The 18424-nt window shown below is 38.8% G+C and overlaps 1 protein-coding gene across 2 annotated transcripts in view; it reads left to right on the top strand.

Annotated features, from left to right (window-relative positions):
* The window catches only part of LOC137390091 (serine-rich adhesin for platelets-like), a 76986-nt gene that overhangs the window by 14268 nt on the left and 44294 nt on the right, over positions 1-18424 (top strand). For both annotated transcript variants that reach the window (XM_068076339.1, XM_068076340.1), the window contains exons 4-7: positions 1139-1256; positions 8189-8271; positions 9426-9483; positions 16151-16252. In XM_068076339.1, the coding sequence (XP_067932440.1) occupies positions 1139-1256; positions 8189-8271; positions 9426-9483; positions 16151-16252 (361 nt within the window). The remainder of the gene's footprint in view (positions 1-1138; positions 1257-8188; positions 8272-9425; positions 9484-16150; positions 16253-18424) is intronic.

Raw genomic sequence — 18424 nt, 5'->3', positions numbered from 1 at the left:
TTGAGATTAAATTAATAATATAATAATCACTTAAAATTAGTTTTTGTTGTTAATTTACTCTAGAGATGCTGAAGTGGGGATGTAGACTCAGCAGTTCTTTGTTTTGGAATTTTGCAATTGATAAAATTTAAAAATATAGCTTATTCTAGATTACATTGATTATAGTTTAAATTAATTTATTTGGTTTCTATCATTTTTAAATTTTACTTTTGTTTTCTACCAGCTGTTTTATTTTTCTTACACTAACAGTAAAACTAACTTTTTCTAAAATTTCAGACATCGTATGTTGGAGATTACTTTGTATGATGTCAAGACATCTTTGATCATATTTACCACCGCATGGCAAAAGATTTATGTGTAACGGTAATATGAGTCAAGGTTTTACTGTAACCTGTTTTCATTTCTCTTTTGCTAAAGGCGACGCTATTAAACCTGACTGCAGTTTTTAGCTCTCTCATGGCTGCCACTCTCTTCTGTGCATTGACCTTATTATGGGCCCTGCTTGCAGTTGGAATGTTAGCTTTTCAAAACTTATGTTATGTCTAATTTTATACACACTAGCTGTTTCGCTTATCATTAAAACTTCACAGCTTCACTGTTTAGCTTTACTTTTGTCTGTGAACCTTTCTTAGCAGTTTTGTTAAGTTTATGTTGATTAAAATATAACTTTGGAATGTTATCGTGTATCTCTGGGCGTTAGCAGATCATTGACAGAAATTTTTTCTTTCGCGGAAGTTTTGGCCTGGGCTCACTCGCACTCTCCTCGAGATGACTCATAGAAAAGTGATCCAAAACTAATACTAGATGTAATTGTGATCTGTATATATTACCTGTTCTCCCTTGCCAATAAACTGTCTATTGACAACTGAGCTTGAACAAACCTCATATCCATGGCCAGACTCGAGTCTTCCATGGTCATGATTGAACATTGAATTCAAACACTTGATCATGGAAGAAGTAAATTATAAGGAGAGTTCTTTGCTCTAAGTTAGACAGCCACCTGCGCCACCTGTCAATAACTATCTTTAGGAACTCCCTTTGCTGTACAGTTGTAATACCTACATGTAGTTACGTATCCTTGCTCTACTCTCACTAGTTGCGCTGTTAATGTCTGTAACCATTCTTTTCATTCTGTCAGAATATCGTCTGCAGTCATCAGAGTTCGTGCAACACTGGGTAAACAGTCTACCGCCCGTGCGTGAGTCTGATCTTTACCAGGCTGTACCTCTCTCAAGTCCTTCCACATCAACCTCCAGGTAAAAACTTTGGATCATTTAAAATTGCTTGCCCCTAAATAGGCATGACCAGTATGAGTTCTGTCTATTGTACTCCTATGTCACATTGGTCAAAGTGTTAAGGTGCAAAAATTCTATGATAATTGGAGCTATGAATTGGATTATTGCTATCATGTGTGTCTAGAAATTATTTCATAGCAGGCTAGCCTGCTTGTGAGTACCAAATATTGTCTGAGATGACATGAATGAGGTCTATTTGGATTTTGTTCGGCAAGTGTTATCAGTATAAAATTCTCTTAATTAATATATTTTTGAAATTAGCATTTGTTGTTATACATTTATAAAGTTTAAAGAAGCAAATACAATTTAGCATATTTTTAAGGCATTTTAAATTTGTGCAGTCCAGAACTATACAGAAGTCTCTATTGTATTAAAAGTGTTTTTTCTTAAAAAACAACATTCTACTAGAATCAAAGTGATGTTTGATAGATTTGTGTCTTATATTCCTTTTGTTTTTTCCTAAATATAAAAATTTCTTAACACCCACCTTATAGAAATATTTATTACACTGCCATGGTAACAAATAAGCTGTCAAGTTTGAGCAACTTTCTCTAGCATTTTGCCTCTCAAATCAATGTATTTTAGCTAAAATATATCTCATTTTAGCCGCACTAGAGACATGAACACATTTCCAATTATGTAGTTTTTTGTCATATGAACATATGACATATGATCACTAATCGTTTAGGCAGCAGTAAACTAATGCCTAGTCAGCAGAGACTGACTGTAATACTGCAGAGATTGGCTGTAATACAGCAGAGACTGTCTGTAATACAGCGGAGACTGACTGTAATACAGCAGAGACTGACTGTAATACAACAGAGACTGACTGTAATACAACAGAGACTGACTGTAATACAACAGAGACTGACTGTAATACAGCAGAGACTGACTGTAATACAGCAGAAACTGACTGTAATACAGCAAAGACTGACTGTAATACAACAGAGACTGACCGTAATACAGCAAAGACTGACTGTAATACAGCAGAAACTGACTGTAATACAGCAGAGACTGACAGTAATACAGCAGAGACTGACTGTAATACTGCAGAGACTGGCTGTAATACAGCAGAGACTGACAGTAATACAGCAGAAACTGACTGTAATACAGCAGAGACTGACTCTGATACAGCAGAGACTGACAGTAATACAGCAGAGACTGACTCTGATACAGCAGAGACTGACTAATACAGCAGAAAGGAGTTCAAGAGCCAAAATCAAACGAAATTTGCCTAAAATCAGAATAGAAAAAGATCTTTACTTGAAGAATTAAGAATTGTCATCAGCAAAAAACAGTTAAGGTATCTATTTGCCAATTAGCCGTGACAAATTGTTATAACTCAGCGGGGATGGATTGTGGGTAGCCATCACGGTTGGTGTGATGCTCCATTTACTCTTCATTACATAATTATTTCTTCCGTTTTTTCTATGACAACTTTCGAGCGGCAAGCAGTGAGATCACGACGAGGCACAGCGCTTGGCTTTAGTTTTTTTCATTTGAGGCTATCCGCCGTTGGCGGTAGTGTAAGAGTCTTTCCGGGGACGAGGTATATGTTGTGTGTAGAATATTCGAGTGAATGGGGATAGCTAGCTGTTTGTTTAGATCTGAGTTCAGTCAATACGTGCCTCTCAGGTTGCAGTAGATAGCCTTAGACTAATAGCTGTTCCTTCTCATAACGCTTCTATATCCGGCTTGGCTTGCTTGGGATTTGACTACCGCTTTTAGAATAATGTGGATATCATTTGCAGATTAGTTTTTCTTCTGGAGTTACACCCAATTAATCTCTCTTGACTCCAGTGTGAACTACCATATGCTGGTCTTAGGTTACCTTTAGTCCATCTTCAAAGAAGCAAGCAAACATCTACTGTCTATTTTAATACCAATACTCTTCACATTATCCTACTGGTGCATAGCTATCAGACTTGCGTAGAGAACTTAGGTTCACCTGGTCATACAGCGTATTCCTGCAGAGCAGCACTCCTCTCTTCAGACATACTCTCCCCGGTTGCTTGGGGAAATACTATACATTTTTATATTTTATGGCCGGAATCCTCTCGAATGTGGTTGGGGTGATGGCTTAGTAAAACCCTCTTTTCTATCTGTGAAGTAGCCTGTAGGCCTAACTCACATAATTGTGCATAGTCGATGCAAGGCAGTATCGCCTAAAACCTCTACTTGTCATCACCTCTACGCGCAGTTCTAACGGTCTAAACTTCACACTTGCAGTCTTTTCAAGGACTTTCAAGGTTCTTTATAACATTGTGGTTTCATAAGGGAAAGCGAAGGGGCTGGTGAAAATTAATAAAAAACATGAAAACCCTAATAATCAAATACCGTATAAGTTAAGTTGGTTTTTTTCACTGTCAAAAAATTTTTTGCTTGTTTTGACGGAATTAATTCATTCATGTTCACTTCATCAGGTACTACGAAAAACACCAAAAACTCTTAATTGGTCACAGTTTCATCAGTTTGCCCAACTCACATAAATGCTCGGTCAAACTCGTTCTAAAACTTATATATAGTAAAAAAGACACCAATCTTTCCGATAACATAAGACATTTAACACTACATTATATATGATAACTCTGTTACATATGATAACTCTATTGCATATGGTAACTCTGTTGCATATGGTAACTCTATTAGGCTACACATGATGGCTCTATTACTTATAATAACTCTATTACATATGGTAGCTAGCAATCCATTACACATAGTAACAACTTATTTGCTATTTATTACTATATGAAGAGAAACAATTTAAATCCTCTTAAATAGTGTAAGTTCACCTCAACAGATTTACTAAAAAGAGGCCACTGGGAACTTACACGGTTTGCCTGTGTTGTTGTCCGTTGTGGGCATTCAACATCCTTATTTGTCATTCTATTCAGAGCCAATATTTGCATCTGTATTGCAAGCAATTATCATTTGTCACATTACTGTCTTTCGTTTGATAAACTGGGCAACATATTTGTGACAGACTTGTATATCATATCTGTAACAGACTTGTATATCATATCTGTAGCAGACCAGTCCATCATATATGTGACATACTTGTCGATCATATCTGTGACAGACTTGTACATGTATATCATATCTGTAACAGCCCAGTCCATCATATAGGTATATGACAGACTTGTATATCATATCTGTGACAGACAGGTCCATCATATATATGACAGACTTGTCTATCATATCTGTAACAGACTTGTTTATCATATCAGGCTCAACATAACAGTGATATGATGATGAGTTTAAGATAGTATAAGCCAGGAAGTATCGGCTCATCAATATATTTATGTCGAGGTAGTAGTTTAATTCTTCATAAGATAATAGTGGCCGGAAGATACTAGTGGCCGGAAGATGCTAGTGGCCGGAAGATACTAGTGGCCGGAAGATACTAGTGGCCGGAAGATGCTAGTTGCCGGAAGATACTAGTGGCCGGAAGATGCTAGTGGCCGGAAGATGCTAGTGGCCGGAAGATGCTAGTGGCCGGAAGATGCTAGTGGCCGGAAGATGCTAGTGGCCGGAAGATACTAGTGGCCGGAAGATACTAGTGGCCGGAAGATACTAGTGGCCGGAAGATGCTAGTGGCCGGAAGATGCTAGTGGCCGGAAGATACTAGTGGCCGGAAGATACTAGTGGCCGGAAGATACTAGTGGCCGGAAGATGCTAGTGGCCGGAAGATACTAGTGGCCGGAAGATGCTAGTGGCCGGAAGATGCTAGTGGCCGGAAGATGCTAGTGGCCGGAAGATACTAGTGGCCGGAAGATACTAGTGGCCGGAAGATACTAGTGGCCGGAAGATGCTAGTGGCCGGAAGATGCTAGTGGCCGGAAGATACTAGTGGCCGGAAGATACTAGTGGCCGGAAGATACTAGTGGCCGGAAGATGCTAGTGGCCGGAAGATGCTAGTGGCCGGAAGATGCTAGTGGCCGGAAGATACTAGTGGCCGGAAGATACTAGTGGCCGGAAGATGCTAGTGGCCGGAAGATACTAGTGGCCGGAAGATGCTACTGGCCGGAAGATACTAGTGGCCGGAAGATTCTAGTGGCCGGAAGATACAGAGTGGTAGATATATAGAGATATATAGTGGTAGAGTATACAAACTGAGCAAGGAACAGAGCAGTCAGGGAATTCAAATAGACTTTCATATGAGCTGTCAAGCAAGTTTCTCCAAAATGTCTGTGTTCTTTGGTTCAACTCACCATTTCATCAGATCATAATGCAAGCTATATTCTGCATGAGCCAAAACATCATTATGGTAATTTCCACAAACAATTGACGAATAGCATAGCTCTAGCTTCATCCATTAGGAGTCAAATGAACCTTTACCTACCCATTCATAATATTGAATTTGTAAAACTTAATATCGCTTTATCAGCAGAATATCTAAACAAACTCAATATTTTGACACAATTAAATTTCGTTATAAGGTTTTATTAAAGATCCCGTGTTCATTTCAGTCAGGCCTTATGTACCCCCAGCCTTATTGTGAGTTGATTGATTTGAAGTCACGACTCCACACTCTATCAGTAGGCGAGGAAAATGACGCAGTAGTAATAAGACTAGAAACCGTTTATATACATGTCTATATGGAAGTTACCTCCACCACGAATAATTGGATTCGTAACCTCGTACACTTCTTATTTTCTCTTAACATAGATGATTTTGGCTTTGTGAGAATAGACAATTAGCTAGATGTATCTCAGAATTCTGTAGATTCATGATTTTATCTCCAGCGAGTTCAAGCTGGTTTTACTTGACAGATGATAAATAACTGGAAATGCCAGTCGCACACAATACCACTGATCTTGCCCGAGCTAGCCGCTGTCATGAAAACATCTTCAGATTTTTAGCCAAATTTTTTTGCAACTTCTAATCTTAGTTCAAAACCTCAGCTAAAAGAGTACCTCTATGGTAGCTGAATTACAGTGGAAACTGACAATGCTATGTTATTGCGAGTAAGACCAAGATATGTTATATCAGCCTGAGATGGTTAGCTTATATTTATAGTGGCTTGCACTGTAAGGTTTTCCTAATTAGTTTTATGGAAACAGATCTGTTATTTAGCGCAGCCTTGAGTGTGCCTGCAACATTAATCATTATTCTCTGGTGCTGCACATTGAACAGATTACTCCTATTCCATGAAATTAACTCACATTCTTTGAAATGGAGATAACAACTTTAGTAGATACACACAAAAAGAACATTTGTAAAGCTCATTTGAGGCATTCTCTTCCTTCTGATCTCTTTCAATAGCTATGTTAAGGCACGTTTAAAATAGTTGGTTGTTCATTTCACATTGATCATTTTGGGATTGACCCTCTAGTACTGACCTCTAGTACTGACCTCTAGTACTGACCTCTAGTACTGACCTCTAGTACTGACCTCTAGTACTGACCTCTAGTACTGACCTCTAGTACTGACCTCTAGTACTGACCTCTAGTACTGACCTCTAGTACTGACTTCCAGTGCTGACCTCTAGTACTGACCTCTAGTACTGACCTCCAGTACTGGCCTCCAGTACTGACATGTAGTATTGACCTCTAGTATTGACCCCTAGTACTCACCTCTAGTATTGACCTCTAGTATTGACCTCTAGTATGGACCTCTAGTACTGACCTCCAGTACTGACCTCTAGTACTGACCTCTAGTACTGACCTCAAGTACTGACTTCCAGTGCTGATCTCTAGTACTGACCTCTAGTATTGACCTCTAGTATTGACCTCTAGTACTGACCTCTAGTACTGACCTCTAGTACTGACCTCCAGTACTGACTTCCAGTACTGACCTCTAGTATTGACCTCTAGTACTGACCTCCAGTACTGACCTCCAGTACTGACCTGTAGTAACAAGTAACACCTTACTGTCATTACACCGATTGTCTTGAACAAGTAACACCTTACTGTCTTGAACAAGTAACACCTTACTGTCATTACACCGATTGTCTTGAACAAGTAACACCTTACTGTCATTACACCGATTGTCTTGAACAAGTAACACCTGACTGTCTTGAACAAGTAACACCTTACTGTCATTACACCGATTGTCTTGAACAAGTAACACCTTACTGTCATTACACCAATTGTCTTGAACAAGTAACACCTGACTGTCTTGAACAAGTAACACCTTACTGTCATTACACCTGATTGTCTTGAACAAGTAACACTTTACTGTCATTACACCTGATTGCCTTGAACAAGTAACACCTTACTTTCTTGTTAACATTTAGAATCCATATAAACATTATGGACAACATAGAAGTAAGATTTGATATCTGTATTTGGTATGCATTCTTTGTTCTGTGATCCGTAACTAAATGCATATGCATGTAAATTTCTTTGTTCTGTGATATGTAACTTGATGCATATACATGTAAATTTCTTTGTTCTGCGATATGTAACTAAATGCATATACATGTAAATTTCTTTGTTCTGCTACATTTAACTAAATGCATATACATGTAAATTTCTTTGTTCTGCGATATGTAACTTGATGCATATACATGTAAATTTCTTTGTTCTGCGATATGTAACTTGATGCATATATATGTAAATTTCTTTGTTCTGCGATATGTAACTTGATGCATATACATGTAAATTTCTTTGTTCTGTGATATGTAACTAAATGCATATACATGTGAAAAAATTATGCGAATTATCTTACATAGAGTGCCTCATCCTAGAGCTAGCGCTCAGTCAATGCATTATGTCATAACGTAAATGTTAACAAGATTTATATAGGCTAATGGCAGCTGTAAAAGATTTGAGCGTATGTTTAGATAAGGAAATGAAATGTGAGCGATTTGTTACCTTCAATCAAAAGCGAAGCCAGCAAGGTGTTGGAAGCCATTTCATTGATCATGTCTTCTGTGATTTTTCTTGCTAGTTATGAGGCAGTTCGAGGTGAGGCCTATCCATCCTCCCGTGACGTCTCCGAGGGTCATAACTGTCTTCCCTTGCAGCCAATCAGTAAGTTGTGTGCTGCCCTCTAGTTCAACCTTCATAGCTTGCATGCTTCCTTCTTTTAACCCATGCTGATTGAAGTTTGTGAAAAGAAATAAAACAATAATTCAAGTTTTATTAAAGCTTCCTGAATTTTGATCTCTCACAGTCTATATATATATATCTCAAAAGTTTGTGTGGTTCGGTTTGTCCGGTTATAGTTATTAAAATCTTGGAATGAACACTCCGTTTCGCAGGAGATTTGATCTCAGGAATGTTCCATTCCCGAGACGATATGCTAAACCATTGAGCTACGCGAGACTGCTGGATTCATTGGGCAATATGAGTGATTATCTAGGTTAAAATACACATAGCATTACGTTATGGCACAACATCACTAAAGCTTGCTCTCATGGCTCTTGTTAGTACATTAAGTTTAGCAATACAGATACTAGCTTGCTCAAATTAGTCATTGGTAATGTGCCATGCTATTGGCAAGTGGCAGGCAACTACATTACTTGTCACTGTTTATAAGCTGTTGTTAATATCTGTGCAATGCCGGGAATTCCGCCAGTATTGACATAAAATCGCTCACATTGACGGGCAACTGCGTGTAATAATCTTATACTGCTGAAGGCTGACGCACAGTGGAGGCAAAATAAGAGGCATTGTTAAACGCTAGTGTCGGCATCATCCTCCAGCCAACACTTTGTGAAGCACACTGAAAGCATTAGACGCAAGCAAAATCAGTTGCTCTTGAAATATATAGAAATGAATTTTTATTATATCGCTTGCACTTTGACATTTTAAAACATGCTCTGTGATGGTCAGCTAGCCAATCGTGATGAAGCAGCAGATGAATATATTATGTATTCCCTATATGTGCGGATAGGCTAACACTCACCGTAACTTCACTATTATATGTTTCTCTGTATATGGTAGTACAACTACTGGTAGGTGTTAGTAGATGAGCATCCCTGATACATCTGACATATATTGTAGTATAATTACTGGCAGGTGTTAGTAGATGGGCATCCCTGATACATCTGACATATATTGTAGTATAACTACTGGCAGGTGTTAGTAGATGGGCATCCCTGATACCTCTGACATATGTTGTAGTATAATTACTGGTAGATATATAGTTCTTATTTTTAAAAAATTATATGATGATATTGTAGGCGTAGGTTCATCAGCTCACAATCATGATGTCCAACCTCCTCATCGCGAGCCACGAGGGTAAGTTCCAAGCAACAATAACCATTTTGATCAACCATATCCATACCTGCAATGCATTTTAGGTGTTATAAGAAAGGTGACTTGCGTATAGAACGAGGGAGGGTGATAAAATGATTTTGTTTGTGCCATAAGTCATGTTCCCAAAGTTAGTGATAGATGAAGAGTTTTTTAACTTACTATCCGAACTAGGATTTGGGATCATAACCAAAATAGAGTAGTGGAATTTGGCTTTAGAAGCAGTTAACAACTTCGTTTCTGTACAGTATAAAATATATAGGCCTATGCATGTATATATATAAAACAGGGTTTTATTTGATTAGTAATTACATTTTTAATACCATATCATAAAATCTGAATGTGTCTACAAGCCTTCATCAAGTAGAGAATTGTAATATTTTACATACTTGCGAAAGCACAAGTATATACAGTAAAACCTCTATTTGAGCGCCACCTTTATTTGAACACCACCTTTATTTGATCACCACTATAATAGGAGATGGACTGAAAAATAGAGCGCCACCTTTTAATTGAACATCATCTCTGTTTGACTGTCACTGTGACATTCTTTATTCTCTATGAATCTATTATATTAATTGATCAGTAGAAAATTGTCCACAAAATGGTACTAATAATGAGTCGGTTACAAGAATAATAATTAATTTTTTCTTTGTAGCTGTTCGTATCAAAGTTTGTTTGCTAATTCCAAAGCTTTACGGTTTTTTTTATTAAAACTTTATAAGCCATGCCATAGAATTAATTGATGACTGTATCAGGCCAGTAGTAGTTCCTTGTTTAACACGGTCTTGAGACTTGGACATACATGAAAGAGGTCTAGCAATTTTGATAGAATCTGTACAGTGAATCCTTGCCATACGAACTTAATTCGTTTCGGTGTTGGCATTGTAAGGTAAAAATGTCGTATAGAGGGGTATAGAAACCCATAGTAATTATCTAATGCAAACACCTCTGGTACAAAACATCAAAATTTTATATACATGTACTGTGCTGTACATGTTAAAAATTAGTTACAAAATAGCATATTAACATTATTAACTATAGTTACCTAGAGCAACTTTAATGTATTTAGTGGTTATGATTTACAATAAAATGTAACATTACAACATACTATGTGCGGTGCATACGGTAGGGAGCTCTTACCTTCGAGACATGTGCATACCGTAGGGAGCTCTTACCTTCGAGACAGGCGTACAACATAAAATAAATCTTGAATTTAATTTTAATGAATTTCGCTTACTAGATGCTCACTTAAACCTAAGTTTTAGTATGTATTTTACTAAACTTGAACTTTTTCGTCTAAAATTTTATCACCTGTTTGTTTCCGGTTTCATTTTCGTAATAGCTTGTAACGAACAATACTGATCTGAGAAAGAAAGAGAGCGGGCGGAGCATCATATTTCTTTCGGGCGTTGTAGGAGGAATTTCAGGGAATAGCATATCAGCATCTTTGTTATTCCGATGTATTCAGCACACCAACTGCCAAATTTGAATTTTAAGAACAACTTCTGTTGATGTCGTATGGCGAAAAAAGTGTCATATTGCGAGATGAAAAACATTAGTTTCTACATCGTAAGGCGAGAAACTGTATAACAAGGTGCCCGTAACCCAGGAGTGCACTGTACTACTATAACAGGGAGCACGTAACCCAGGAGTGCACTGTACTACTATAACAGGGTGCACGTAACCCAGGGGTGCACTGTACTACTATAACAGGGTGCACGTAACCCAGGAGTGCACTGTACTACTATAACAGGGTGCACGTAGCCCAGGAGTGCACTGTACTACTATAACAGGGTGCACGTAACCCAGGAGTGCACTGTACTACTATAACAGGGTGCACGTAACCCAGGAGTGCACTGTACTACTATAACAAGGTGCCCGTAACCCAGGAGTGCACTGTACTACTATAACAGGGTGCACGTAACCCAGGGGTGCACTGTACTACTATAACAGGGTGCACGTAACCCAGGGGTGCACTGTACTACTATAACAGGGTGCACGTAACCCAGGGGTGCACTGTACTACTATAACAGGGTGCACGTAACCCAGGGGTGCACTGTACTACTATACAGGGTGCACATAACCCAGGAGTGCACTGTACTTCTATAACACGGTGCACGTAACCCAGGGGTGCACTGTACTACTATAACAGGGTGCACGTAACCCAGGGTGCACTGTACTACTATAACAGGGTGCACGTAACCCAGGAGTGCACTGTACTACTATAACAGGGTGCACGTAACCCAGGGGTGCACTGTACTACTATAACAGGGTGTACGTAACCCAGGAGTGCACTGTACTACTATAACAGGGTGCCCGTAACCCAGGAGTGCACTGTACTACTATAACAAGGTGCCCGTAACCCAGGAGTGCACTGTACTACTATAACAGGGTGCCCGTAACCCAGGAGTGCACTGTACTACTATAACAGGGTGCACGTAACCCAGGAGTGCACTGTACTACTATAACAAGGTGCCCGTAACCCAGGAGTGCACTGTACTACTATAACAGGGTGCCCGTAACCCAGGAGTGCACTATACTACTATAACAGGGTGCAAGTAACCCAGGGGTGCACTATACTACTATAACAGGGTGTACGTAACCCAGGAGTGCACTGTACTACTATAACAGGGTGCACGTAACCCAGGAGTGCACTATACTACTATAACAGGGTGCACGTAACCCAGGAGTGCACTGTACTACTATAACAGGGTACACGTAACCCAGGAGTGCACTGTACTACTATAACAGGGTGCACGTAACCCAGGAGTGCACTATACTACTATAACAGGGTGCACGTAACCCAGGAGTGCACTGTACTACTATTTTGAGACTAAAACTTCTGTTTAACATGCATGTGCAAGCTTACACGTGGTTAAAAGTTTATCGTCATATGCACAAAAGTGTATTCTTAGTGGCAATGTGTAAAAGTTTTGCTCTGCTAAAAAATTGTTTGGGAACTATTATCGACTAGTTCAGCAGTGCCGAAAGAGTTGAGGCCGAAAGACACTGGAAGGTATTGAACAGCCAGAAGATTAAATGGCTCTAAACGAAGGCAGCAATCAGAATGTAACTGGCTGAGCAAATGATGCAAATATTTTTGTTTCAAAAAAGTTAATTTTTTTCTGTATGTATTATAAATAGGGTTTGCATATGTCACTTGTTCTTATATGTATATATTTGTAGCATTTTATAGATTATTATTTAATAACTTATAAATATACAGATTTATAGCATATTATTTGGATTGGCCGCGCTCATAACTCCTATACTATTGCACATGAAAAGCCAGTTTTGGCTGAAAACTGTTGCAAACATCAATGAGTGCAATGAGCTTTTATGCGGTATTGTTAAATATAGTTATAAAATAGAAATGTGCTTTTATTTTAGAATGAAGTGAAAAATTAAAATCTTTAACAAATTGTAACACAGGCTATAATATCATCGCAGGTTGATTGCAGGCAATAAACATCAACTGGTAGAGACATTTTACAGTCTCCTAATGCATATTCATTTAGAGATCTATGACAGGTTGCATGTGAGTTATAGCAAATTTCTTGCATCCCAAAGGGTTAATGTCGCTCTGTCCATAGGAGAGTTCAAAATATAGGGGGTGTTTGATTTGCCCGTAAAAGGGTTAAATTTATCTTCCCAAAATTCTGACGAGCTATTTGAAAAATACAATGCCACCCTCAAGTTGAATGTCACCTTCAACAAAGGTTCCATTTTAAGGGAAAGGTTGAAAAATAAAGGGCCATGACATTGAAAGAGAGGTTTTACAGTACATGTGGATCACGTACTGTATGTTCTCTTGTAGTAGCTAATGTTAAACACATTACCTCTTCCCACAAGGTACAAGTACACACATGCAGATCAGTACTGTATGTTCTCTTGTAGTAGCTAGTGTTAAACACATTACCTCTTCCCATAAAGTGCAAGTACATACACGTGGATCAAGTATTCTTTCTTGTAGTAGCTAATGTTAAACACATTAATTCTTTTTATTAGGTGCAAGTACACACATGTGGATGAAGTACATGTCTTCTTGTAGTAGCTAATGTTAAACACATTACCTTTTTCCATAAAGTAATTTGGTAATTTTTACAACAATAAATAAGCTAGATAGGGCCTGTATGTTTGATTGAAACTCAGGTCTTCTTCAGGTAATTTAGCCTTGAAATAGCCTTGAAATCTCTTATATCATCATTATATGGCCTATTCACGGCTGACTAAATTGGTGTAAGTCGCTGACCTTGCCATATAAAAGAAGTTTTCAGGCGCATTCTTCGAGTGAGCCATCATCAGTTTCTCACCAATTATGGTCCTTGGCTCTTCGGTAGAAAAAATTGGTTTGCTTCACTGCTCTTCAGTTTAAAATGCAGTTCTGTTGGCCATGCATTATTTGTCATTAGCAATCACGATCGAAAAACTGATTCGATGGTAGCTGAAGGAGGTAGGGAAATATCGCAACTACATTATTGTGGTAAAAAACAATCTCTAAAGAGTATCGGCTCATAACACCATCCGTTCGCAATACGAGTAGATCTCTGTTCTTCATACTAATAATCATGTCCTGTAAGATCTTCCTAATTAGTAGTTGCAGCTAGGATTTGCTAGTTGTTGCAACCCTGGGCATTCTCTGTGAATACTCTGTAACAGGATGCAGTAGAAATTTAGATATCGTTACGGTAGTATCCAGGGGTTTTGGTAGTACTTTCAACTAACTATAATATGGATGAATTATTTACTTATCTGGTTTGATATAATCATAGATATATACACCTTATATATCTATGGATTTATAGATGTATATTTATGGTTTATATATCTATGGATATAACACATTGTATTAACCGCTCTCATTGCTAAGTATACTAGTTGATTTACTATCGTGGTGTAAGTGATGTATAATGTAATATAGAATATCTAGTAACGTACTCAACAAAAGAAAACTTAGGTTAGATGCTATACAATGACTGACAAGTAGAAAGACCAGAAACTCTTCCACATAGCTATACTAAACAACTATCCAACTTGAACTCAGCAATACACACTTGTGAGTCACGCTCAGCAATACACACTAGTGAGTCATCCTCAGCAATACACACTAGTGAGTCACCCTCAGCAATACACACTAGTGAGTCATCCTCAGCAATACACACTAGTGAGTCAAATTCAGCAAAACACACTAGTGAGTCATCCTCAGCAATACACACTAGTGAGTCACCCTCAATAATACACACTAGTGAGTCATCCTCAGCAATACACACTAGTGAGTCACCCTCAGCAATACACACTAGTGAGTCACCCTCAGCAATACACACTAGTGAGTCACTCTCAGCAATACATACTTGTGAGTCACTCTCAGCAATACATACTTGTGAGTCACGCTTAGCAATACACACTAGTGAGTCACCCTCAGCAATACACACTAGTGAGTCACCCTCAGCAATACATACTTGTGAGCCACTCTCAGCAATACACACTAGTGAGTCACCCTCAGTAATACACACTAGTGAGTCACCCTTAGCAATACACACTAGTAAGTCACCCTCAGCAATACACACTAGTGAGTCACCCTCAGCAATACACACCAGTGAGTCACCCTCAGCAATACACACTAGTGAGTCACCATCAAGCACGTAACGACACTTCATGCTCACCAAGTATATACTATTAGCCCCTAGACAATGTTGATTGTCAACGAGCCGGATGAATCAGTTTGACAGTCTTGCAGGTTCTGGTACATTCCATTTTATTTTTCCAAAACTTATTGAAGCTTATAAATATCTAGCATTGACCACCAGTATTCAGTTAAATGGTTGCCTTTGGTTCAGGTTTATTTCAGGGTTATTGCCAATGTCTCAAGCACAGAGTCAATTAAATTTGTCTGTACATGTTGATGGAAAAATATCCACCATATTTCTGCTGTGTATTGCTGTGTTTCTGTGTGAGTGTTGGAGAACACGCTGTGACTTCAGATTTGTTGTCCTCTTGATACAGTTTGTTATGTCAACAAGATTCGTAACAGTCTAAAAGCTGCCTTCGCATACCAATGGGTTGTGTCATTTCTAGAACTGTTCACTAACTCTCCTGTAGTCCTCTATCAGTATACAGAATCCTTTCATTAACTCTCCTGTATTCCGCTATCAGCGTACAGAACCCTTTACTAACTCTCCTGTAGTCCTCTATCAGCATACAGAACCCTTTACTAACTCTCCTGTAGTCTTCTATCACCATACAGAACCCTTCACTAACTCCCCTGTAGTCCTCTATCAGTACATAGAACCCTTCATTAACTCTTCTGTAGTCCTCTATCACCAAACAGGACCCTTCACTAACTCTTCTGTAGTCCTCTATCAGTACACAGAACCCTTCTCTAACTCTCCTGTAGTCCTCTGTCAGTACACAGAACCCTTCACTAACTTCCCTATAGTCTTCTATAACCATACAGAACTTTTCACTTAACTGAGCCTGACTGCGCTGGAAGGGTTGTACTTTCCTAGACTGTCATACGGCCCTAGTAAATGTTCAAGTTGTCTCTCGGTATTAAGTTGATTGTGGGCGGTTCTTAGATAACATATTTGTCATTAGCAGGACTGAGGATTATAGATGCAGAGCTTCACTCTACTTTCATTACTACTTGCAGATCTTTACCTTCATCGAGCGCAGAAAAGAAGTGCCTCCACAGGAAGAGCAGCAGGTTGTCATGGATGCATTCAAACTACAGTAGCTTCAACTCAGAGGCAAGGTTGGTTTCTACACTGCCTCCAATCAGCTCCGCGTTGTGTGTCTGTGTTGTGTGTCTGATGTGCATCTGTCGTGTGCGTGTTGTGTGTCTGATGTGCATCTGTCATGCGCGTGTTGTGTGTCTGTTGTGCATGTGTGTGTTGCGTGTTTGTGTTGCTTCTGTCCTTGTGCACTGTCCTACTCCGGCTATACATGTTTTGGTTTGGTTAAACCATCAATAAAGGACATTAGAAGTTGTCACATATTTCTCCACAGAGAATAAGCTCTGATTGAATGGACACTAGCCTTTGACCAGGTGTTATTGCCTTCACGAATGTATCATACCGACCAGATTCCTCCCCACCTGTGGGCCAACATGTATGTAAAGTTGCCTATGCACAAGAGGAAATTGAATGCTGTTTGCTATAGTGATATAGTGATTAACTCCTTCGTACAACAAGGAAATCTTATGTAAGCGAATTGGGGTGTTTAATAAAATTCCTGAAGCTATCATGCATCACCAGTAGTAAATGCTCAATAATCTTTTATTCAATATTTGATCAGCTAAGATTAAGCCTACCAGCTGATGCATACTTCCTGTTCTAGCTGTCTCACCCTTCAAGCCATTTGGCGTGTTCAATTGCATGACAGCTATTACGACTATACATTGTTAGTTCAATTAGTATTTTTGTTTAATGCACATCTACCATTAGCCTTCCTTTCAGCAAGCATGGCCTTCATGAGAGAGATTTTAAATTTGAACAATGGCAATGTTATAGGCGTATCATCGCATCTGCCAGCTTAAGCCTTTCTGCTTCATGTCATGCGCATTCATGCAAGAAGCCTTGTTTTACTACAGCTAGCACCCTACTTTATACTAGATTGTGTTTTACTACAGCTAGCACCCTACTTTATACTAGATTGTGTTTTACTACAGCTAGCACCCTACTTTATACTAGAGTGTGTTTTACTACAGCTAGCACCCTACTTTATACTAGAGTGTGTTTTACTACAGCTGGCACCCTACTTTATACTAGATTGTGTTTTGCTACAGCTAGCACCCTACTTTATACTAGATTGTGTTTTACTACAGCTAGCACCCTACTTTATACTAGATTGCGTTTTGCTACAGCTAGCACCCTACTTTATACTAGATTGTGTTTTACTACAGCTAGCACCCTACTTTATACTAGATTGTGTTTTACTACAGCTAGCACCCTACTTTATACTAGAGTGTGTTTTACTACAGCTAGCACCCTACTTTATACTTGAGTGTGTTTTACTACAGCTAGCACCCTACTTTATACTAGATTGTGTTTTACTACAGCTATCACCCTACTTTATACTAGAGTGTGTTGTACTATAGCTAGCACCCTACTTTATACTAGAGTGTGTTTTACTACAGCTGGCACCCTACTTTATACTTGAGTGTGTTTACGAGCTGCTCTCCCTCCGCTCCTTTCCTCCCCACTATTCATTTTCTTGGCTCAATATGACCCTGATGCTGCAGCATCATGACAAGGGCAAACTCATGTCAGATGGATTATTAACCCATTCACAGAATACTTATCAGCAAGATTGTTCATCAGCAATCATTATATAATGAACAGTTAATAGTTAGATAATACTGCAGTAATGTCCTTCTCTTTCATTCCAACAAATACTAGTATTTGAAAAAAGGAGACAAGATTCCGTAGAAAAATTAATAGATATTAAACTTAAATACAGTGGAACCTCGGTTCTCGAACGCTTCGCTTCTCGACCAACTCGGTTTTCGACCAAAAAATTTGAGATTTGTTCATCTCGGATTTTGACCATAAATTCGGTTCTCGACCAAACCGAAACATGCACATTTGAATTAAACATTCGCAGCAGTTCCGGAAACAGCATGTTTATACATTTAACGACGTTGTTATGAGCCACTTTCGGAAAGTTCTAAAAAAGGGAGAAGTTTCACGTCATTAATTCTTTACAAAAAGGAGCCATCTGGAAGGACGTCGCCTCTACCGAAGAGATTTTCTAGAGACACAACTCCTCCAGTTGAGTTACCCTAAATTGTGTTGGAGGAGGATTCATTTTCAAAGATGTGAAGTAAACCTGCCATTGATGTTTCTATTTTCTTCTTTCACACGATTTTTGATGTAACTAATCTGTTGCATTTTTTTGCTGTTTTATTATCAATTTCTGCGATTTT

The sequence above is a fragment of the Watersipora subatra genome, chromosome 3 (assembly GCF_963576615.1).
Source record: "Watersipora subatra chromosome 3, tzWatSuba1.1, whole genome shotgun sequence".
Lineage (NCBI taxonomy): Eukaryota > Metazoa > Bryozoa > Gymnolaemata > Cheilostomatida > Watersiporidae > Watersipora > Watersipora subatra.
Note: the sequence above shows the minus strand (reverse complement) of the source record. Positions and strands in the feature narration are given on the sequence as shown.